Here is a 20,302-nt window from a genome sequence, read left to right as displayed (position 1 = left end):
CAGGCTGGTCTCCAACTCCTGACCTCAGGTGACCCGCTGGCCCCGACCTCCCAAAGCGATGGGATTACAGGCGTGGGTCACCGTGCCCGGACTTGTCTGAGTTTTACACCGTCGCTGATTGGATCATGTCCCCTTCCCCGGAACGAATGCTTTTCTGTCTTCCTTAAGGGCAGTGTCTCTGTGGCTCCCTGTCCTGTCTCCATACGTGTCCTTCAGGCTTGAAGGCCTCTTCTCACTTGCACCTGCATCCACTCAGGTGCCTGCTTCCAGAAGCTAGCTTCCCAGCACCCATTCTGCTGACAGCCCAGGGCACAGGACTTTGATCTCTTGGACTGCCCTTGCTCGGTTTTGCCTTGCGGCTTAGGTCTTTGTGTCTTTCTCTCTGCCCCTCACTATTGGTACACCCATAAGAATGAGATATACGCAAGGGGGTCTGTGTGTGTGTTTGTGTGGGGGGGGGCGTGTGTGCGTGTGTGCGTGTGTGTGCGCTCGCGTGTGTCATATCTGGCACGCGGACCTGTGATTACCAGCCCGCGTGAGGCCAAGAAATGCCCTGAGTTGGAATGCAAACCTTCCCCGAAGCTTGCAGAAGCTCCTATGAGGTGAACTCGAGGTTGTTAACCTGGTCATCTCATGGTAATTAGAAAGTCTGATTGGCAGCTTTAGACTTCTTGATTCAGAACCTCAATAAGCTGGTTAAGGTGTCGCCAACCTTTCATAGGGGCTCTGGGTGAAAAGATTGGGAATGATTGTATGCGGTGCTTAGTGAAACTATTTTGACTTCGCCATCGTACCAGTTATTAGCATTTATTCATGAAATCCGATAGTTCCTTTCTTCAAAGAAATAGCGGTTTTCTTTGAGACGTGCTCTGGTTCTGTCACCCAGGCTGGAGTGCAGTGGAATGAGGAAAGGTCACGGCAACCTCCGCTCGCCCAGCTCAGTCAATCCTGCCACCTCAGTCCTTTAAGAAGCTGGGACCAGAGGACCACAGGGGCCGTGCCACCACGCCAGGCTAATTGTGGTATCATTTGTGGAGACGGGGTTTCTCCATTTGGCCCAGGCTGGTCTCCACCCTGTGGGCTCAAGCCATCTGCCCTCCTCGGCCTCCCAAAGGAGGATGGCTCACGATTACAGGATCATGCCCGGCCGTTTCTTTAAAACAAAACAACAGCAACGACAACCACAAAACATTTTATGGAGTGGCAGTTATCAGTGCCAACTAACAGATTGAGAGTTTGTGTCTAAGAAGTCCTCATGTACTCGCTGATTTCAAAAGAAAGGAAAAACGGAAATCTCACATGTGGTACCTAGTTTATGATTGCAACTAGGTCGTTAATTAGAAAAAGATCAGTGGCCGGGCGCGCTGGCTCACGCCTGTAATCCCAGCACCTTGGGAGGCCGAGGCGGGCGGATCACGAGGTCAGGAGATCGAGACCATCCTGGCTCACACGGTGAAACCCCGTCTCTACTAAAAAATACAAAAACTTCGCGGGGCGTGGTGGTGCACGCCTGTAGTCCCAGCTACGGGGAGGCTGAGGCAGGGGAATGGCGTGAACCCGGGAGGCAGAGCTTGCAGTGAGCTGAGACGGCACCACTGTACTCCAGCCTGGGCGACAGAGCCAGACTCCGTCTCAAAACAACAAAAAACAAAAAACGATCAGTGAACAGCCAAAGTAGAGTTGACCCGAATGCGTTCCCATCTTCTGAATTCTGAGGTGGCCTCCAAGCAGGGAGGCAGTGGCTGGGTGTGGGAGGCAAAATCACAGGGCCAGCACTTGACACCTGCAGAATGCAGAGGCTCAACTTTGCACCAAGCCAAAGGTTCTGGTGTCCACTGGAAGTTTCTTTCCCCAACCCGCATTGACTTTGCATTGTTCCTCCTCCCCCCAGATTTTAACCCTAAGGCAAGTCCTGAGTTTATCTTCGGGAGAATCTCCTCTTGTAGTCTCGAATTGCCTTGGCCATCAGCGGGGCCACTTTCTTGGCAGCCGGTTTCCGGGTTTTGGCGGCGGGCGCCGGGCGCTCATTGCTGCTGCTCAGGCAGGGGTTGGCCCTCTTCTCAGGGAGCCGGTGAAGGACGCTGCTGCTGCTGCTGCTGCTGCTGCTCGTGCTGCTGCTGCTCGTGCTGCTGCTGCTGCTGCTGCTGCTGCTGCTCGTGCTGCTGCTGCTGCTGCTGCTGCTCGTGCTGCTGCTGCCACTGCTGCCGCCGTGGCCGCCGTCCCCGCCGCCCACCAGGCCGCCACCGCCCCTATCGCCACCGCCCACGCTGCCCCGGCTGGAGGGAACGTGGCTGCTGCCCGCGGCTTTGGGGGCTGGCTTGATCTCTCCCTCTTCGGGGTCAGCGGCTCCTGCAGACTTCTCTTGCCTCCTTGAAGCATCATAAGGCGTCTTGGCCCCAGAGTTGAAACAGATCATCTTTGTCTGTCGGCGGATGGGTTTGTTTTCAAGTGCAGATCGGATTTTCGTGGTGACTGCTCGCAGCCGCTGCTCTCGGGAGTCCCGAAGCCGCAGATACAGCTCCCGCCAAGACTCGTGCTCCTGTGGCTTTTCTTCCTTGAAGTCCTGGAGACAATGAATCCTCCATAATTCATCTGTGTCCCCAGCGAGTGCGTGATTGTATTTCTCTCTGCGATACAGCTGATCAGGCGTCCACCCTTCCGGAAGGGGTTCAAGAACCGAGTAGGGGACCCCTCCCACGTCGCCGAGGGCGTCCGGATTGTGTCTAAGCCCCCGGATGCACTGCTGGCGCAGCGTCAGCACCTGGGGCTGGCAGGCAGGCCTGGAGCCCGAGTACACCTGCATCTTTGCATTCACTCTGTGTCCAGTGAAGGCGGCTTCCTCCTGGAACGTTGGTGCGGAGAGTGCTTCTGGCTTTTCCTGGGAGGTCATGGCCTCAAAAGCGGAAAGTAGATCGTAGTTGGCCTGCATCCAGGCCGCTGAGGGGTCCCAGAGCTCTGACAAGGCATGGCTGGGCACCGTTTTCGGCCCCGCGGAATCAGCACCGGCCACCTGCAGCCTCTCTGACTGGCTTTCCTGGACAGGAGGCAATTTCTGCGCGGAAGCCCAGCGGGACGATTTGTGCCCCTTGCTGTGGCTCACAAGCGCTTCCCCCTGGGGTTGGCCCTGGCAGCCCTGACCCAGCGGAGGCCCGCCCTGAGCGGCGTGAGCGTGGCCTCTTCCGGGTTGCTTCCCGGGCACAGCCGGCTCAGGGCCCTCGGGCGTCGGGAGGGGAGCGGTGTGCAATGGAGGGGCCCGATGGGGGCCTGAATCAGCTGGGGCCCTTCTGGGGCGCTTTCTCTGGGCTCTGTGCTCGCGACTGGGAGACCTTCGGTGAGGTCTCCGGAGCCCCGGAGGTGTTCTGTGTGCTGTCCGTCTGTGCTCAGGACTGTCAGGTGGGCTCCTGGGGACCGTCCCGTTCTCTGGGAAGCCCCAGGCCTTTTCCTGGTCCTGAAGAGCCTCCCCATAGCGCTTTCGGGAAGCGCTCTCCTCGGGGTCCTGTGCATCAGGCCCGGTGTTTGGGTCCACAAGCACCAGCTTCTTCCACCGGGCCGCTAAGTCTCTGGCAAAGTCGCCCACGTGCTGGTGCTTCCGCAGGCGCTTCACCGTCTTTCTGATTCCAGTCTCCGCCAGGATGTCTGCCGTCATGGGCAAGGCGGAGAGTTTCTGCAAATATTTCTCTAGCTTTTTCGGGTCCGTCTTAGTGGCCAGCCGCACCTGCAGCTTCTCCACTGCGTGCAGCATAGTGGAGCCTGCCGCCATCTCAGCAGAGCTGTGCAGGCCTGGCTGTCCCGGCGGTCGCGGCTCTGTCCTGGGGGCGGCAGGACACGAAGTCTGGGGTCGCGGGTCCTCGCTGCCCGGTTCGGGATGTGGAGTCGCAGCCTGGAGGGAGCTCGGTCCTCGGAGCAGCGGGCCACTGGTTCTGGGGCGCTGGTCCTCGCAGACCGCAGGCCTCGGGCGTGGAGTCACGGCAACCTGGAGCAAGCTCAGTCCTCGGTGCAGCCGGCCACTTGGTCTGGAGCGCCGGTCCTTGCAGACAGCTGAGCAGGCCCGCTTCTGGTCCTCGGGATGTGGAGCCACAGCCTGGAGTGACCTCTGCGGTGCGCCGTCCAAGGCCGAGTGGAGCTCCCGTGCCAGAGCCCGGCCTTATATAGCCAGCCCCAGGCCCACCCAGGGCTGAAGCCCTGACCGCCCTTGGCCCCTGGGCTACCCCGCCCCGATACGTAATCATTGCGTCAGCAAAATGCGGCCAATCAGGACGGTCCACGTCAGGTGGCCTGCTGTGCCCCACAAGTTGTTTAGGTTAATTTCAGCCTGGACACACCCCACTGAGTTCTACCGTTGGCCCTCCGTGTTCGCAGGTTCCACGTCTGTGGATTCCAAAAGACACATGACTGAATCTTCTTGCGAGTAAAACCGAAAATGACAACACCGCAAGACAAAATGGTAGAAAGAAGAACCCACAGAGGATAACAACCCTTTACCTAGGATTGACGTGGCGTGAGGGGACTTGCCAACATTCGTAGAAAAGTGGGATTAAGAGAGAAAAATAAAAAAGGTGTATTTTACTTCTCAACATCGGCTCCATCAAGTTCAATGCGCTTTTGGAAGCAGTGTCTTTTCCCCGCCCTCTAGCCCATCCCTCTAAAACCCCCAGGGTCCTGGGAATGTGACGATTTCCATGAAATCTTTTTTCCATCGTTAACTGAAGAAAACTGGGCGCTTTTTACAGATTTTCTAAGTCTAGGAAACAAAAAGAAGTCAGCAGGCGCCAAATCAGGACTGTAAGGTGGACGCCTCATGATTTCCCGCGGCAAGTCTTGCCCAGCTGCCCTTGTTGGGTGAAAGGCATGAGCAGGAACATTGTCGTGGTGGAGAAGAACTCTCTGGTGAGGACTGTTCTCGCTCCAGCTTTGGCGGCCGACTTTCTGAAAGCGCTCTCCTAGTGAGCAGATGTGATCACGGTTTGGCCCTCCAGAAAGTCAACCAGCCGAATCCCTCTGGCATCCCCCCCAAACGGTGGCCATGACCTCTGCTCTTGACTGCTCCTCTGTGGCTTTGAATGGAGCGCTGCCACCTCTTGGTAGCCACGGCCTCGTGCTTGGTCTTCAGGATCCTGCCGGCAGAGCCACGTTTCATCTCCTGTTAGCAGTCTTGGAAGAAACGCTTCAGGATCTTGCTCCCACCGGCTGTTTAAAATCTCCTCAGAAAGGCTTGCTCTGGCCTGCAGGTGATGTTGGTGCCACGGTTTGGGCAGCCGAATTCCACTCTAATCTTTCAGTCAGAATGAGGCAAACAGAACCATTTGAAATGTCTATGATGTCAGCTATTGTTTCTGCTGTCCATGGCGGTTTGGCTTACTTTTTAAATTCTCACATGACTTTTCTGTCTCTCTCTCTCTCTGTGTGTGTGTGTGAGAGTGTGTGTGTGTGTGTGTGTGTGTGTGTGTGTGTGTGTGTGTTACCCCTCCGTGGTATGTAGAGAAAGAGGGAAATGTGCTTGCCGTGTTTCCAGTCTTCCAGCTCCCTCACGAAGAGGACCCCAGCGCAATACTGGCAACGCTTCCAGAGCTCCCAGAATGAGGATTAGTTTGTAAATAGGTCGGAAGGGAATTGAACTACCCTGGGTCAGTGTAGTAATATACCAGCAGGATCCTTCGGTGGATTCTGAATTCTGTTTGGGGTAGGTTTATAGTTTGTGTGGGGTTTGTTTCCTTTGTGTCTTTTTGAGAGCGAGTGTCGCGGTGGGAGCAGTGATCTGCTACGGTTTGTCACGGTCTCCAGTCATGAATGAGTTTAGTGGGTGCGGCCGCTGTTTTCAGCAGTAGCGTGATTGTGGGGGCATCGAGGAGCTACGAGGGGCTAGAACTTGCTCCAATTGTTTCCTTGTGTTTTGAGTTGTATTTGCTTGTATCATGTTTGTTTTCCATCTTGGCAGGGGAAACGTTTTCCAGGAAGAAAGGTTGTTGCCAGTGGATTTGATTGCGAGGGACTGGGGTTTCTCGGTGGGAGTGGGGAGGGGCTGCAGGGTGATCGGTGGCTACTCCACCTCCAGAAAGAGCATGTGGCTTCTCCGCCTTGGGGAGGATGTTCTGCTGTCTTGTGAGGTTTGCAGGCCGCCTGAGATTCTCTCTTGAATTGCTGTCGAGAAATAGAGACTGGCATTGTCTCCGGCCCTTGCTGGGGGAGCTTTTCCGAGTTTTTGTTTTTAATTTTGAGACGGAGTTTTGCTTTTGTTGTCCAGGCTGGAGTGCAATGGTGGGATCTGGGCTCACTGCAGACTCCGCCTCCCGGGTTCAAGTGATTCTCCTGTCTCAGCCTCCTGAGTAGCTGGGATTACAGGCGCTCGCCGGCAAGCCTGAGCGCGTTTGGTATTTTTAGTAGAGACGGGATTTCCTCATATTGGTCAGGCTGGTCTCCAACTCCTGACCTCAGGTGACCCGCTGGCCCCGACCTCCCAAAGCGATGGGATTACAGGCGTGGGTCACCGTGCCCGGACTTGTCTGAGTTTTACACCGTCGCTGATTGGATCATGTCCCCTTCCCCGGAACGAATGCTTTTCTGTCTTCCTTAAGGGCAGTGTCTCTGTGGCTCCCTGTCCTGTCTCCATACGTGTCCTTCAGGCTTGAAGGCCTCTTCTCACTTGCACCTGCATCCACTCAGGTGCCTGCTTCCAGAAGCTAGCTTCCCAGCACCCATTCTGCTGACAGCCCAGGGCACAGGACTTTGATCTCTTGGACTGCCCTTGCTCGGTTTTGCCTTGCGGCTTAGGTCTTTGTGTCTTTCTCTCTGCCCCTCACTATTGGTACACCCATAAGAATGAGATATACGCAAGGGGGTCTGTGTGTGTGTGTGTGGGGGGGCGTGTGTGCGTGTGTGTGCGCTCGCGTGTGTCATATCTGGCACGCGGACCTGTGATTACCAGCCCGCGTGAGGCCAAGAAATGCCCTGAGTTGGAATGCAAACCTTCCCCGAAGCTTGCAGAAGCTCCTATGAGGTGAACTCGAGGTTGTTAACCTGGTCATCTCATGGTAATTAGAAAGTCTGATTGGCAGCTTTAGACTTCTTGATTCAGAACCTCAATAAGCTGGTTAAGGTGTCGCCAACCTTTCGTAGGGGCTCTGGGTGAAAAGATTGGGAATGATTGTATGCGGTGCTTAGTGAAACTATTTTGACTTCGCCATCGTACCAGTTATTAGCATTTATTCATGAAATCCGATAGTTCCTTTCTTCAAAGAAATAGCGGTTTTCTTTGAGACGTGCTCTGGTTCTGTCACCCAGGCTGGAGTGCAGTGGAATGAGGAAAGGTCACGGCAACCTCCGCTCGCCCAGCTCAGTCAATCCTGCCACCTCAGTCCTTTAAGAAGCTGGGACCAGAGGACCACAGGGGCCGTGCCACCACGCCAGGCTAATTGTGGTATCATTTGTGGAGACGGGGTTTCTCCATTTGGCCCAGGCTGGTCTCCACCCTGTGGGCTCAAGCCATCTGCCCTCCTCGGCCTCCCAAAGGAGGATGGCTCACGATTACAGGATCATGCCCGGCCGTTTCTTTAAAACAAAACAACAGCAACGACAACCACAAAACATTTTATGGAGTGGCAGTTATCAGTGCCAACTAACAGATTGAGAGTTTGTGTCTAAGAAGTCCTCATGTACTCGCTGATTTCAAAAGAAAGGAAAAACGGAAATCTCACATGTGGTACCTAGTTTATGATTGCAACTAGGTCGTTAATTAGAAAAAGATCAGTGGCCGGGCGCGCTGGCTCACGCCTGTAATCCCAGCACCTTGGGAGGCCGAGGCGGGCGGATCACGAGGTCAGGAGATCGAGACCATCCTGGCTCACACGGTGAAACCCCGTCTCTACTAAAAAATACAAAAACTTCGCGGGGCGTGGTGGTGCACGCCTGTAGTCCCAGCTACGGGGAGGCTGAGGCAGGGGAATGGCGTGAACCCGGGAGGCAGAGCTTGCAGTGAGCTGAGACGGCACCACTGTACTCCAGCCTGGGCGACAGAGCCAGACTCCGTCTCAAAACAACAAAAAACAAAAAACGATCAGTGAACAGCCAAAGTAGAGTTGACCCGAATGCGTTCCCATCTTCTGAATTCTGAGGTGGCCTCCAAGCAGGGAGGCAGTGGCTGGGTGTGGGAGGCAAAATCACAGGGCCAGCACTTGACACCTGCAGAATGCAGAGGCTCAACTTTGCACCAAGCCAAAGGTTCTGGTGTCCACTGGAAGTTTCTTTCCCCAACCCGCATTGACTTTGCATTGTTCCTCCTCCCCCCAGATTTTAACCCTAAGGCAAGTCCTGAGTTTATCTTCGGGAGAATCTCCTCTTGTAGTCTCGAATTGCCTTGGCCATCAGCGGGGCCACTTTCTTGGCAGCCGGTTTCCGGGTTTTGGCGGCGGGCGCCGGGCGCTCATTGCTGCTGCTCAGGCAGGGGTTGGCCCTCTTCTCAGGGAGCCGGTGAAGGACGCTGCTGCTGCTGCTGCTGCTGCTGCTCGTGCTGCTGCTGCTCGTGCTGCTGCTGCTGCTGCTGCTGCTGCTGCTGCTGCTGCTGCTCGTGCTGCTGCTGCCACTGCTGCCGCCGTGGCCGCCGTCCCCGCCGCCCACCAGGCCGCCACCGCCCCTATCGCCACCGCCCACGCCGCCCCGGCTGGAGGGAACGTGGCTGCTGCCCGCGGCTTTGGAGGCTGGCTTGATCTCTCCCTCTTCGGGGTCAGCGGCTCCTGCAGACTTCTCTTGCCTCCTTGAAGCATCATAAGGCGTCTTGGCCCCAGAGTTGAAACAGATCATCTTTGTCTGTCGGCGGATGGGTTTGTTTTCAAGTGCAGATCGGATTTTCGTGGTGACTGCTCGCAGCCGCTGCTCTCGGGAGTCCCGAAGCCGCAGATACAGCTCCCGCCAAGACTCGTGCTCCTGTGGCTTTTCTTCCTTGAAGTCCTGGAGACAATGAATCCTCCATAATTCATCTGTGTCCCCAGCGAGTGCGTGATTGTATTTCTCTCTGCGATACAGCTGATCAGGCGTCCACCCTTCCGGAAGGGGTTCAAGAACCGAGTAGGGGACCCCTCCCACGTCGCCGAGGGCGTCCGGATTGTGTCTAAGCCCCCGGATGCACTGCTGGCGCAGCGTCAGCACCTGGGGCTGGCAGGCAGGCCTGGAGCCCGAGTACACCTGCATCTTTGCATTCACTCTGTGTCCAGTGAAGGCGGCTTCCTCCTGGAACGTTGGTGCGGAGAGTGCTTCTGGCTTTTCCTGGGAGGTCATGGCCTCAAAAGCGGAAAGTAGATCGTAGTTGGCCTGCATCCAGGCCGCTGAGGGGTCCCAGAGCTCTGACAAGGCATGGCTGGGCACCGTTTTCGGCCCCGCGGAATCAGCGCCGGCCACCTGCAGCCTCTCTGACTGGCTTTCCTGGACAGGAGGCAATTTCTGCGCGGAAGCCCAGCGGGACGATTTGTGCCCCTTGCTGTGGCTCACAAGCGCTTCCCCCTGGGGTTGGCCCTGGCAGCCCTGACCCAGCGGAGGCCCGCCCTGAGCGGCGTGAGCGTGGCCTCTTCCGGGTTGCTTCCCGGGCACAGCCGGCTCAGGGCCCTCGGGCGTCGGGAGGGGAGCGGTGTGCAATGGAGGGGCCCGATGGGGGCCTGAATCAGCTGGGGCCCTTCTGGGGCGCTTTCTCTGGGCTCTGTGCTCGCGACTGGGAGACCTTCGGTGAGGTCTCCGGAGCCCCGGAGGTGTTCTGTGTGCTGTCCGTCTGTGCTCAGGACTGTCAGGTGGGCTCCTGGGGACCGTCCCGTTCTCTGGGAAGCCCCAGGCCTTTTCCTGGTCCTGAAGAGCCTCCCCATAGCGCTTTCGGGAAGCGCTCTCCTCGGGGTCCTGTGCATCAGGCCCGGTGTTTGGGTCCACAAGCACCAGCTTCTTCCACCGGGCCGCTAAGTCTCTGGCAAAGTCGCCCACGTGCTGGTGCTTCCGCAGGCGCTTCACCGTCTTTCTGATTCCAGTCTCCGCCAGGATGTCTGCCGTCATGGGCAAGGCGGAGAGTTTCTGCAAATATTTCTCTAGCTTTTTCGGGTCCGTCTTAGTGGCCAGCCGCACCTGCAGCTTCTCCACTGCGTGCAGCGTAGTGGAGCCTGCCGCCATCTCAGCAGAGCTGTGCAGGCCTGGCTGTCCCGGCGGTCGCGGCTCTGTCCTGGGGGCGGCAGGACACGAAGTCTGGGGTCGCGGGTCCTCGCTGCCCGGTTCGGGATGTGGAGTCGCAGCCTGGAGGGAGCTCGGTCCTCGGAGCAGCGGGCCACTGGTTCTGGGGCGCTGGTCCTCGCAGACCGCAGGCCTCGGGCGTGGAGTCACGGCAACCTGGAGCAAGCTCAGTCCTCGGTGCAGCCGGCCACTTGGTCTGGAGCGCCGGTCCTTGCAGACAGCTGAGCAGGCCCGCTTCTGGTCCTCGGGATGTGGAGCCACAGCCTGGAGTGACCTCTGCGGTGCGCCGTCCAAGGCCGAGTGGAGCTCCCGTGCCAGAGCCCGGCCTTATATAGCCAGCCCCAGGCCCACCCAGGGCTGAAGCCCTGACCGCCCTTGGCCCCTGGGCTACCCCGCCCCGATACGTAATCATTGCGTCAGCAAAATGCGGCCAATCAGGACGGTCCACGTCAGGTGGCCTGCTGTGCCCCACAAGTTGTTTAGGTTAATTTCAGCCTGGACACACCCCACTGAGTTCTACCGTTGGCCCTCCGTGTTCGCAGGTTCCACGTCTGTGGATTCCAAAAGACACATGACTGAATCTTCTTGGGAGTAAAACCGAAAATGACAACACCGCAAGACAAAATGGTAGAAAGAAGAACCCACAGAGGATAACAACCCTTTACCTAGGATTGACGTGGCGTGAGGGGACTTGCCAACATTCGTAGAAAAGTGGGATTAAGAGAGAAAAATGAAAAAGGTGTATTTTACTTCTCAACATCGGCTCCATCAAGTTCAATGCGCTTTTGGAAGCAGTGTCTTTTCCCCGCCCTCTAGCCCATCCCTCTAAAACCCCCAGGGTCCTGGGAATGTGACGATTTCCATGAAATCTTTTTTCCATCGTTAACTGAAGAAAACTGGGCGCTTTTTACAGATTTTCTAAGTCTAGGAAACAAAAAGAAGTCAGCAGGCGCCAAATCAGGACTGTAAGGTGGACGCCTCATGATTTCCCGCGGCAAGTCTTGCCCAGCTGCCCTTGTTGGGTGAAAGGCATGAGCAGGAACATTGTCGTGGTGGAGAAGAACTCTCTGGTGAGGACTGTTCTCGCTCCAGCTTTGGCGGCCGACTTTCTGAAAGCGCTCTCCTAGTGAGCAGATGTGATCACGGTTTGGCCCTCCAGAAAGTCAACCAGCCGAATCCCTCTGGCATCCCCCCCAAACGGTGGCCATGACCTCTGCTCTTGACTGCTCCTCTGTGGCTTTGAATGGAGCGCTGCCACCTCTTGGTAGCCACGGCCTCGTGCTTGGTCTTCAGGATCCTGCCGGCAGAGCCACGTTTCATCTCCTGTTAGCAGTCTTGGAAGAAACGCTTCAGGATCTTGCTCCCACCGGCTGTTTAAAATCTCCTCAGAAAGGCTTGCTCTGGCCTGCAGGTGATGTTGGTGCCACGGTTTGGGCAGCCGAATTCCACTCTAATCTTTCAGTCAGAATGAGGCAAACAGAACCATTTGAAATGTCTATGATGTCAGCTATTGTTTCTGCTGTCCATGGCGGTTTGGCTTACTTTTTAAATTCTCACATGACTTTTCTGTCTCTCTCTCTCTCTGTGTGTGTGTGTGAGAGTGTGTGTGTGTGTGTGTGTGTGTGTGTGTGTGTGTTACCCCTCCGTGGTATGTAGAGAAAGAGGGAAATGTGCTTGCCGTGTTTCCAGTCTTCCAGCTCCCTCACGAAGAGGACCCCAGCGCAATACTGGCAACGCTTCCAGAGCTCCCAGAATGAGGATTAGTTTGTAAATAGGTCGGAAGGGAATTGAACTACCCTGGGTCAGTGTAGTAATATACCAGCAGGATCCTTCGGTGATTCTGAATTCTGTTTGGGGTAGGTTTATAGTTTGTGTGGGTTTGTTTCCTTTGTGTCTTTTTGAGAGCGAGTGTCGCGGTGGGAGCAGTGATCTGCTACGGTTTGTCACGGTCTCCAGTCATGAATGAGTTTAGTGGGTGCGGCCGCTGTTTTCAGCAGTAGCGTGATTGTGGGGGCATCGAGGAGCTACGAGGGGCTAGAACTTGCTCCAATTGTTTCCTTGTGTTTGAGTTGTATTTGCTTGTATCATGTTTGTTTTCATCTTGGCAGGGGGAAACGTTTTCCAGGAAGAAAGGTTGTTGCCAGTGGATTTGATTGCGAGGGACTGGGGTTTCTCGGTGGGGAGTGGGGAGGGGCTGCAGGGTGATCGGTGGCTACTCCACCTCCAGAAAGAGCATGTGGCTTCTCCGCCTTGGGGAGGATGTTCTGCTGTCTTGTGAGGTTTGCAGGCCGCTGAGATTCTCTCTTGAATTGCTGTCGAGAAATAGAGACTGGCATTGTCTCCGGCCCTTGCTGGGGAGCTTTTCCGAGTTTTTGTTTTTAATTTTGAGACGGAGTTTTGCTTTTGTTGTCCAGGCTGAGTGCAATGGTGGGATCTGGGCTCACTGCAGACTCCGCCTCCCGGGTTCAAGTGATTCTCCTGTCTCAGCCTCCTGATAGCTGGATTACAGGCGCTCGCCGGCAAGCCTGAGCGCGTTTGGTATTTTTAGTAGAGACGGGATTTCCTCATATTGGTCAGGCTGGTCTCCAACTCCTGACCTCAGGTGACCCGCTGGCCCCGACCATCCCAAAGCGATGGGATTACAGGCGTGGGTCACCGTGCCCGGACTTGTCTGAGTTTTACACCGTCGCTGATTGGATCATGTCCCCCTTCCCCGGAACGAATGCTTTTCTGTCTTCCTTAAGGGCAGTGTCTCTGTGGCTCCCTGTCCTGTCTCCATACGTGTCCTTCAGGCTTGAAGGCCTCTTCTCACTTGCACCTGCATCACTCAGGTGCCTGCTTCCAGAAGCTAGCTTCCCAGCACCCATTCTGCTGACAGCCCAGGGCACAGGACTTTGATCTCTTGGACTGCCCTTGCTCGGTTTTGCCTTGCGGCTTAGGTCTTTGTGTCTTTCTCTCTGCCCCTCACTATTGGTACACCCATAAGAATGAGATATACGCAAGGGGGTCTGTGTGTGTGTTTGTGTGGGGGGGGGCGTGTGTGCGTGTGTGCGTGTGTGTGCGCTCGCGTGTGTCATATCTGGCACGCGGACCTGTGATTACCAGCCCGCGTGAGGCAAGAAATGCCCTGAGTTGGAATGCAAACCTTCCCCGAAGCTTGCAGAAGCTCCTATGAGGTGAACTCGTGGTTGTTAACCTGGTCATCTCATGGTAATTAAGAAAGTCTGATTGGCAGCTTTAGACTTCTTGATTCAGAACCTCAAGAAGCTGGTTAAGTGTCGCCAACCTTTCATAGGAGGCTCTGGGTGAAAAGATTGGGAATGATTGTATGCGGTGCTTAGTGAAACTATTTTGACTTCGCCATCGTACCAGTTATTAGCATTTATTCATGAAATCCGATAGTTCCTTTCTTCAAAGAAATAGCGGTTTTCTTTGAGACGTGCTCTGGTTCTGTCACCCAGGCTGGAGTGCAGTGGAATGAGGAAAGGTCACGGCAACCTCCGCTCGCCCAGCTCAGTCAATCCTGCCACCTCAGTCCTTTAAGAAGCTGGGACCAGAGGACCACAGGGGCCGTGCCACCACGCCAGGCTAATTGTGGTATCATTTGTGGAGACGGGGTTTCTCCATTTGGCCCAGGCTGGTCTCCACCCTGTGGGCTCAAGCCATCTGCCCTCCTCGGCCTCCCAAAGGAGGATGGCTCACGATTACAGGATCATGCCCGGCCGTTTCTTTAAAACAAAACAACAGCAACGACAACCACAAAACATTTTATGGAGTGGCAGTTATCAGTGCCAACTAACAGATTGAGAGTTTGTGTCTAAGAAGTCCTCATGTACTCGCTGATTTCAAAAGAAAGGAAAAACGGAAATCTCACATGTGGTACCTAGTTTATGATTGCAACTAGGTCGTTAATTAGAAAAAGATCAGTGGCCGGGCGCGCTGGCTCACGCCTGTAATCCCAGCACCTTGGGAGGCCGAGGCGGGCGGATCACGAGGTCAGGAGATCGAGACCATCCTGGCTCACACGGTGAAACCCCGTCTCTACTAAAAAATACAAAAACTTCGCGGGGCGTGGTGGTGCACGCCTGTAGTCCCAGCTACGGGGAGGCTGAGGCAGGGGAATGGCGTGAACCCGGGAGGCAGAGCTTGCAGTGAGCTGAGACGGCACCACTGTACTCCAGCCTGGGCGACAGAGCCAGACTCCGTCTCAAAACAACAAAAAACAAAAAACGATCAGTGAACAGCCAAAGTAGAGTTGACCCGAATGCGTTCCCATCTTCTGAATTCTGAGGTGGCCTCCAAGCAGGGAGGCAGTGGCTGGGTGTGGGAGGCAAAATCACAGGGCCAGCACTTGACACCTGCAGAATGCAGAGGCTCAACTTTGCACCAAGCCAAAGGTTCTGGTGTCCACTGGAAGTTTCTTTCCCCAACCCGCATTGACTTTGCATTGTTCCTCCTCCCCCCAGATTTTAACCCTAAGGCAAGTCCTGAGTTTATCTTCGGGAGAATCTCCTCTTGTAGTCTCGAATTGCCTTGGCCATCAGCGGGGCCACTTTCTTGGCAGCCGGTTTCCGGGTTTTGGCGGCGGGCGCCGGGCGCTCATTGCTGCTGCTCAGGCAGGGGTTGGCCCTCTTCTCAGGGAGCCGGTGAAGGACGCTGCTGCTGCTGCTGCTGCTGCTGCTCGTGCTGCTGCTGCTCGTGCTGCTGCTGCTGCTGCTGCTGCTGCTGCTCGTGCTGCTGCTGCTGCTGCTGCTGCTCGTGCTGCTGCTGCCACTGCTGCCGCCGTGGCCGCCGTCCCCGCCGCCCACCAGGCCGCCACCGCCCCTATCGCCACCGCCCACGCTGCCCCGGCTGGAGGGAACGTGGCTGCTGCCCGCGGCTTTGGGGGCTGGCTTGATCTCTCCCTCTTCGGGGTCAGCGGCTCCTGCAGACTTCTCTTGCCTCCTTGAAGCATCATAAGGCGTCTTGGCCCCAGAGTTGAAACAGATCATCTTTGTCTGTCGGCGGATGGGTTTGTTTTCAAGTGCAGATCGGATTTTCGTGGTGACTGCTCGCAGCCGCTGCTCTCGGGAGTCCCGAAGCCGCAGATACAGCTCCCGCCAAGACTCGTGCTCCTGTGGCTTTTCTTCCTTGAAGTCCTGGAGACAATGAATCCTCCATAATTCATCTGTGTCCCCAGCGAGTGCGTGATTGTATTTCTCTCTGCGATACAGCTGATCAGGCGTCCACCCTTCCGGAAGGGGTTCAAGAACCGAGTAGGGGACCCCTCCCACGTCGCCGAGGGCGTCCGGATTGTGTCTAAGCCCCCGGATGCACTGCTGGCGCAGCGTCAGCACCTGGGGCTGGCAGGCAGGCCTGGAGCCCGAGTACACCTGCATCTTTGCATTCACTCTGTGTCCAGTGAAGGCGGCTTCCTCCTGGAACGTTGGTGCGGAGAGTGCTTCTGGCTTTTCCTGGGAGGTCATGGCCTCAAAAGCGGAAAGTAGATCGTAGTTGGCCTGCATCCAGGCCGCTGAGGGGTCCCAGAGCTCTGACAAGGCATGGCTGGGCACCGTTTTCGGCCCCGCGGAATCAGCACCGGCCACCTGCAGCCTCTCTGACTGGCTTTCCTGGACAGGAGGCAATTTCTGCGCGGAAGCCCAGCGGGACGATTTGTGCCCCTTGCTGTGGCTCACAAGCGCTTCCCCCTGGGGTTGGCCCTGGCAGCCCTGACCCAGCGGAGGCCCGCCCTGAGCGGCGTGAGCGTGGCCTCTTCCGGGTTGCTTCCCGGGCACAGCCGGCTCAGGGCCCTCGGGCGTCGGGAGGGGAGCGGTGTGCAATGGAGGGGCCCGATGGGGGCCTGAATCAGCTGGGGCCCTTCTGGGGCGCTTTCTCTGGGCTCTGTGCTCGCGACTGGGAGACCTTCGGTGAGGTCTCCGGAGCCCCGGAGGTGTTCTGTGTGCTGTCCGTCTGTGCTCAGGACTGTCAGGTGGGCTCCTGGGGACCGTCCCGTTCTCTGGGAAGCCCCAGGCCTTTTCCTGGTCCTGAAGAGCCTCCCCATAGCGCTTTCGGGAAGCGCTCTCCTCGGGGTCCTGTGCATCAGGCCCGGTGTTTGGGTCCACAAGCACCAGCTTCTTCCACCGGGCCGCTAAGTCTCTGGCAAAGTCGCCCACGTGCTGGTGCTTCCGCAGGCGCTTCACCGTCTTTCTGATTCCAGTCTCCGCCAGGATGTCTGCCGTCATGGGCAAGGCGGAGAGTTTCTGCAAATATTTCTCTAGCTTTTTCGGGTCCGTCTTAGTGGCCAGCCGCACCTGCAGCTTCTCCACTGCGTGCAGCATAGTGGAGCCTGCCGCCATCTCAGCAGAGCTGTGCAGGCCTGGCTGTCCCGGCGGTCGCGGCTCTGTCCTGGGGGCGGCAGGACACGAAGTCTGGGGTCGCGGGTCCTCGCTGCCCGGTTCGGGATGTGGAGTCGCAGCCTGGAGGGAGCTCGGTCCTCGGAGCAGCGGGCCACTGGTTCTGGGGCGCTGGTCCTCGCAGACCGCAGGCCTCGGGCGTGGAGTCACGGCAACCTGGAGCAAGCTCAGTCCTCGGTGCAGCCGGCCACTTGGTCTGGAGCGCCGGTCCTTGCAGACAGCTGAGCAGGCCCGCTTCTGGTCCTCGGGATGTGGAGCCACAGCCTGGAGTGACCTCTGCGGTGCGCCGTCCAAGGCCGAGTGGAGCTCCCGTGCCAGAGCCCGGCCTTATATAGCCAGCCCCAGGCCCACCCAGGGCTGAAGCCCTGACCGCCCTTGGCCCCTGGGCTACCCCGCCCCGATACGTAATCATTGCGTCAGCAAAATGCGGCCAATCAGGACGGTCCACGTCAGGTGGCCTGCTGTGCCCCACAAGTTGTTTAGGTTAATTTCAGCCTGGACACACCCCACTGAGTTCTACCGTTGGCCCTCCGTGTTCGCAGGTTCCACGTCTGTGGATTCCAAAAGACACATGACTGAATCTTCTTGGGAGTAAAACCGAAAATGACAACACCGCAAGACAAAATGGTAGAAAGAAGAACCCACAGAGGATAACAACCCTTTACCTAGGATTGACGTGGCGTGAGGGGACTTGCCAACATTCGTAGAAAAGTGGGATTAAGAGAGAAAAATGAAAAAGGTGTATTTTACTTCTCAACATCGGCTCCATCAAGTTCAATGCGCTTTTGGAAGCAGTGTCTTTTCCCCGCCCTCTAGCCCATCCCTCTAAAACCCCCAGGGTCCTGGGAATGTGACGATTTCCATGAAATCTTTTTTCCATCGTTAACTGAAGAAAACTGGGCGCTTTTTACAGATTTTCTAAGTCTAGGAAACAAAAAGAAGTCAGCAGGCGCCAAATCAGGACTGTAAGGTGGACGCCTCATGATTTCCCGCGGCAAGTCTTGCCCAGCTGCCCTTGTTGGGTGAAAGGCATGAGCAGGAACATTGTCGTGGTGGAGAAGAACTCTCTGGTGAGGACTGTTCTCGCTCCAGCTTTGGCGGCCGACTTTCTGAAAGCGCTCTCCTAGTGAGCAGATGTGATCACGGTTTGGCCCTCCAGAAAGTCAACCAGCCGAATCCCTCTGGCATCCCCCCCAAACGGTGGCCATGACCTCTGCTCTTGACTGCTCCTCTGTGGCTTTGAATGGAGCGCTGCCACCTCTTGGTAGCCACGGCCTCGTGCTTGGTCTTCAGGATCCTGCCGGCAGAGCCACGTTTCATCTCCTGTTAGCAGTCTTGGAAGAAACGCTTCAGGATCTTGCTCCCACCGGCTGTTTAAAATCTCCTCAGAAAGGCTTGCTCTGGCCTGCAGGTGATGTTGGTGCCACGGTTTGGGCAGCCGAATTCCACTCTAATCTTTCAGTCAGAATGAGGCAAACAGAACCATTTGAAATGTCTATGATGTCAGCTATTGTTTCTGCTGTCCATGGCGGTTTGGCTTACTTTTTAAATTCTCACATGACTTTTCTGTCTCTCTCTCTCTCTGTGTGTGTGTGTGAGAGTGTGTGTGTGTGTGTGTGTGTGTGTGTGTGTGTGTGTGTTACCCCTCCGTGGTATGTAGAGAAAGAGGGAAATGTGCTTGCCGTGTTTCCAGTCTTCCAGCTCCCTCACGAAGAGGACCCCAGCGCAATACTGGCAACGCTTCCAGAGCTCCCAGAATGAGGATTAGTTTGTAAATAGGTCGGAAGGGAATTGAACTACCCTGGGTCAGTGTAGTAATATACCAGCAGGATCCTTCGGTGGATTCTGAATTCTGTTTGGGGTAGGTTTATAGTTTGTGTGGGGTTTGTTTCCTTTGTGTCTTTTTGAGAGCGAGTGTCGCGGTGGGAGCAGTGATCTGCTACGGTTTGTCACGGTCTCCAGTCATGAATGAGTTTAGTGGGTGCGGCCGCTGTTTTCAGCAGTAGCGTGATTGTGGGGGCATCGAGGAGCTACGAGGGGCTAGAACTTGCTCCAATTGTTTCCTTGTGTTTTGAGTTGTATTTGCTTGTATCATGTTTGTTTTCCATCTTGGCAGGGGAAACGTTTTCCAGGAAGAAAGGTTGTTGCCAGTGGATTTGATTGCGAGGGACTGGGGTTTCTCGGTGGGAGTGGGGAGGGGCTGCAGGGTGATCGGTGGCTACTCCACCTCCAGAAAGAGCATGTGGCTTCTCCGCCTTGGGGAGGATGTTCTGCTGTCTTGTGAGGTTTGCAGGCCGCCTGAGATTCTCTCTTGAATTGCTGTCGAGAAATAGAGACTGGCATTGTCTCCGGCCCTTGCTGGGGGAGCTTTTCCGAGTTTTTGTTTTTAATTTTGAGACGGAGTTTTGCTTTTGTTGTCCAGGCTGGAGTGCAATGGTGGGATCTGGGCTCACTGCAGACTCCGCCTCCCGGGTTCAAGTGATTCTCCTGTCTCAGCCTCCTGAGTAGCTGGGATTACAGGCGCTCGCCGGCAAGCCTGAGCGCGTTTGGTATTTTTAGTAGAGACGGGATTTCCTCATATTGGTCAGGCTGGTCTCCAACTCCTGACCTCAGGTGACCCGCTGGCCCCGACCTCCCAAAGCGATGGGATTACAGGCGTGGGTCACCGTGCCCGGACTTGTCTGAGTTTTACACCGTCGCTGATTGGATCATGTCCCCTTCCCCGGAACGAATGCTTTTCTGTCTTCCTTAAGGGCAGTGTCTCTGTGGCTCCCTGTCCTGTCTCCATACGTGTCCTTCAGGCTTGAAGGCCTCTTCTCACTTGCACCTGCATCCACTCAGGTGCCTGCTTCCAGAAGCTAGCTTCCCAGCACCCATTCTGCTGACAGCCCAGGGCACAGGACTTTGATCTCTTGGACTGCCCTTGCTCGGTTTTGCCTTGCGGCTTAGGTCTTTGTGTCTTTCTCTCTGCCCCTCACTATTGGTACACCCATAAGAATGAGATATACGCAAGGGGGTCTGTGTGTGTGTGTGGGGGGGGGCGTGTGTGCGTGTGTGTGCGCTCGCGTGTGTCATATCTGGCACGCGGACCTGTGATTACCAGCCCGCGTGAGGCCAAGAAATGCCCTGAGTTGGAATGCAAACCTTCCCCGAAGCTTGCAGAAGCTCCTATGAGGTGAACTCGAGGTTGTTAACCTGGTCATCTCATGGTAATTAGAAAGTCTGATTGGCAGCTTTAGACTTCTTGATTCAGAACCTCAATAAGCTGGTTAAGGTGTCGCCAACCTTTCGTAGGGGCTCTGGGTGAAAAGATTGGGAATGATTGTATGCGGTGCTTAGTGAAACTATTTTGACTTCGCCATCGTACCAGTTATTAGCATTTATTCATGAAATCCGATAGTTCCTTTCTTCAAAGAAATAGCGGTTTTCTTTGAGACGTGCTCTGGTTCTGTCACCCAGGCTGGAGTGCAGTGGAATGAGGAAAGGTCACGGCAACCTCCGCTCGCCCAGCTCAGTCAATCCTGCCACCTCAGTCCTTTAAGAAGCTGGGACCAGAGGACCACAGGGGCCGTGCCACCACGCCAGGCTAATTGTGGTATCATTTGTGGAGACGGGGTTTCTCCATTTGGCCCAGGCTGGTCTCCACCCTGTGGGCTCAAGCCATCTGCCCTCCTCGGCCTCCCAAAGGAGGATGGCTCACGATTACAGGATCATGC

The 20,302-nt window shown here is 56.0% G+C and overlaps 4 protein-coding genes across 6 annotated transcripts in view; 1 reads left to right on the top strand and 3 right to left on the bottom strand.

Annotated features, from left to right (window-relative positions):
* LOC105489360 (katanin catalytic subunit A1 like 2) overlaps window positions 1-20,302 on the top strand; it is a 277,022-nt gene that overhangs the window by 67,285 nt on the left and 189,435 nt on the right. The gene's annotated exons all lie outside the window — the stretch shown is intronic.
* On the bottom strand, window positions 1,874-3,760 carry LOC139360148 (elongin-A3-like). Its single transcript, XM_071085864.1, has 2 exons — window positions 2,234-3,760; window positions 1,874-2,056 (listed from the first exon to the last, which is right to left on the bottom strand). Exons 1-2 carry the CDS (start codon window positions 3,758-3,760, stop codon window positions 1,919-1,921), a joined length of 1,665 nt encoding a protein of 554 aa, XP_070941965.1. The 3' UTR covers window positions 1,874-1,918.
* Window positions 8,266-10,137, bottom strand: LOC139360147 (elongin-A3-like). The gene is made up of 2 exons (XM_071085863.1): window positions 8,598-10,137; window positions 8,266-8,429 (listed from the first exon to the last, which is right to left on the bottom strand). Exons 1-2 carry the CDS (start codon window positions 10,135-10,137, stop codon window positions 8,311-8,313), a joined length of 1,659 nt encoding a protein of 552 aa, XP_070941964.1. The 3' UTR covers window positions 8,266-8,310.
* Window positions 14,643-16,529, bottom strand: LOC139360146 (elongin-A3-like). Its single transcript, XM_071085862.1, has 2 exons — window positions 15,003-16,529; window positions 14,643-14,825 (listed from the first exon to the last, which is right to left on the bottom strand). Exons 1-2 carry the CDS (start codon window positions 16,527-16,529, stop codon window positions 14,688-14,690), a joined length of 1,665 nt encoding a protein of 554 aa, XP_070941963.1. The 3' UTR covers window positions 14,643-14,687.

Source organism: Macaca nemestrina, chromosome 19, assembly GCF_043159975.1.
Source record: "Macaca nemestrina isolate mMacNem1 chromosome 19, mMacNem.hap1, whole genome shotgun sequence".
Taxonomy (NCBI): Eukaryota; Metazoa; Chordata; class Mammalia; order Primates; family Cercopithecidae; genus Macaca; species Macaca nemestrina.
The sequence above is the reverse complement of the archived record's forward strand: the minus strand, read 5'-3'. Positions and strand labels throughout refer to the sequence as shown.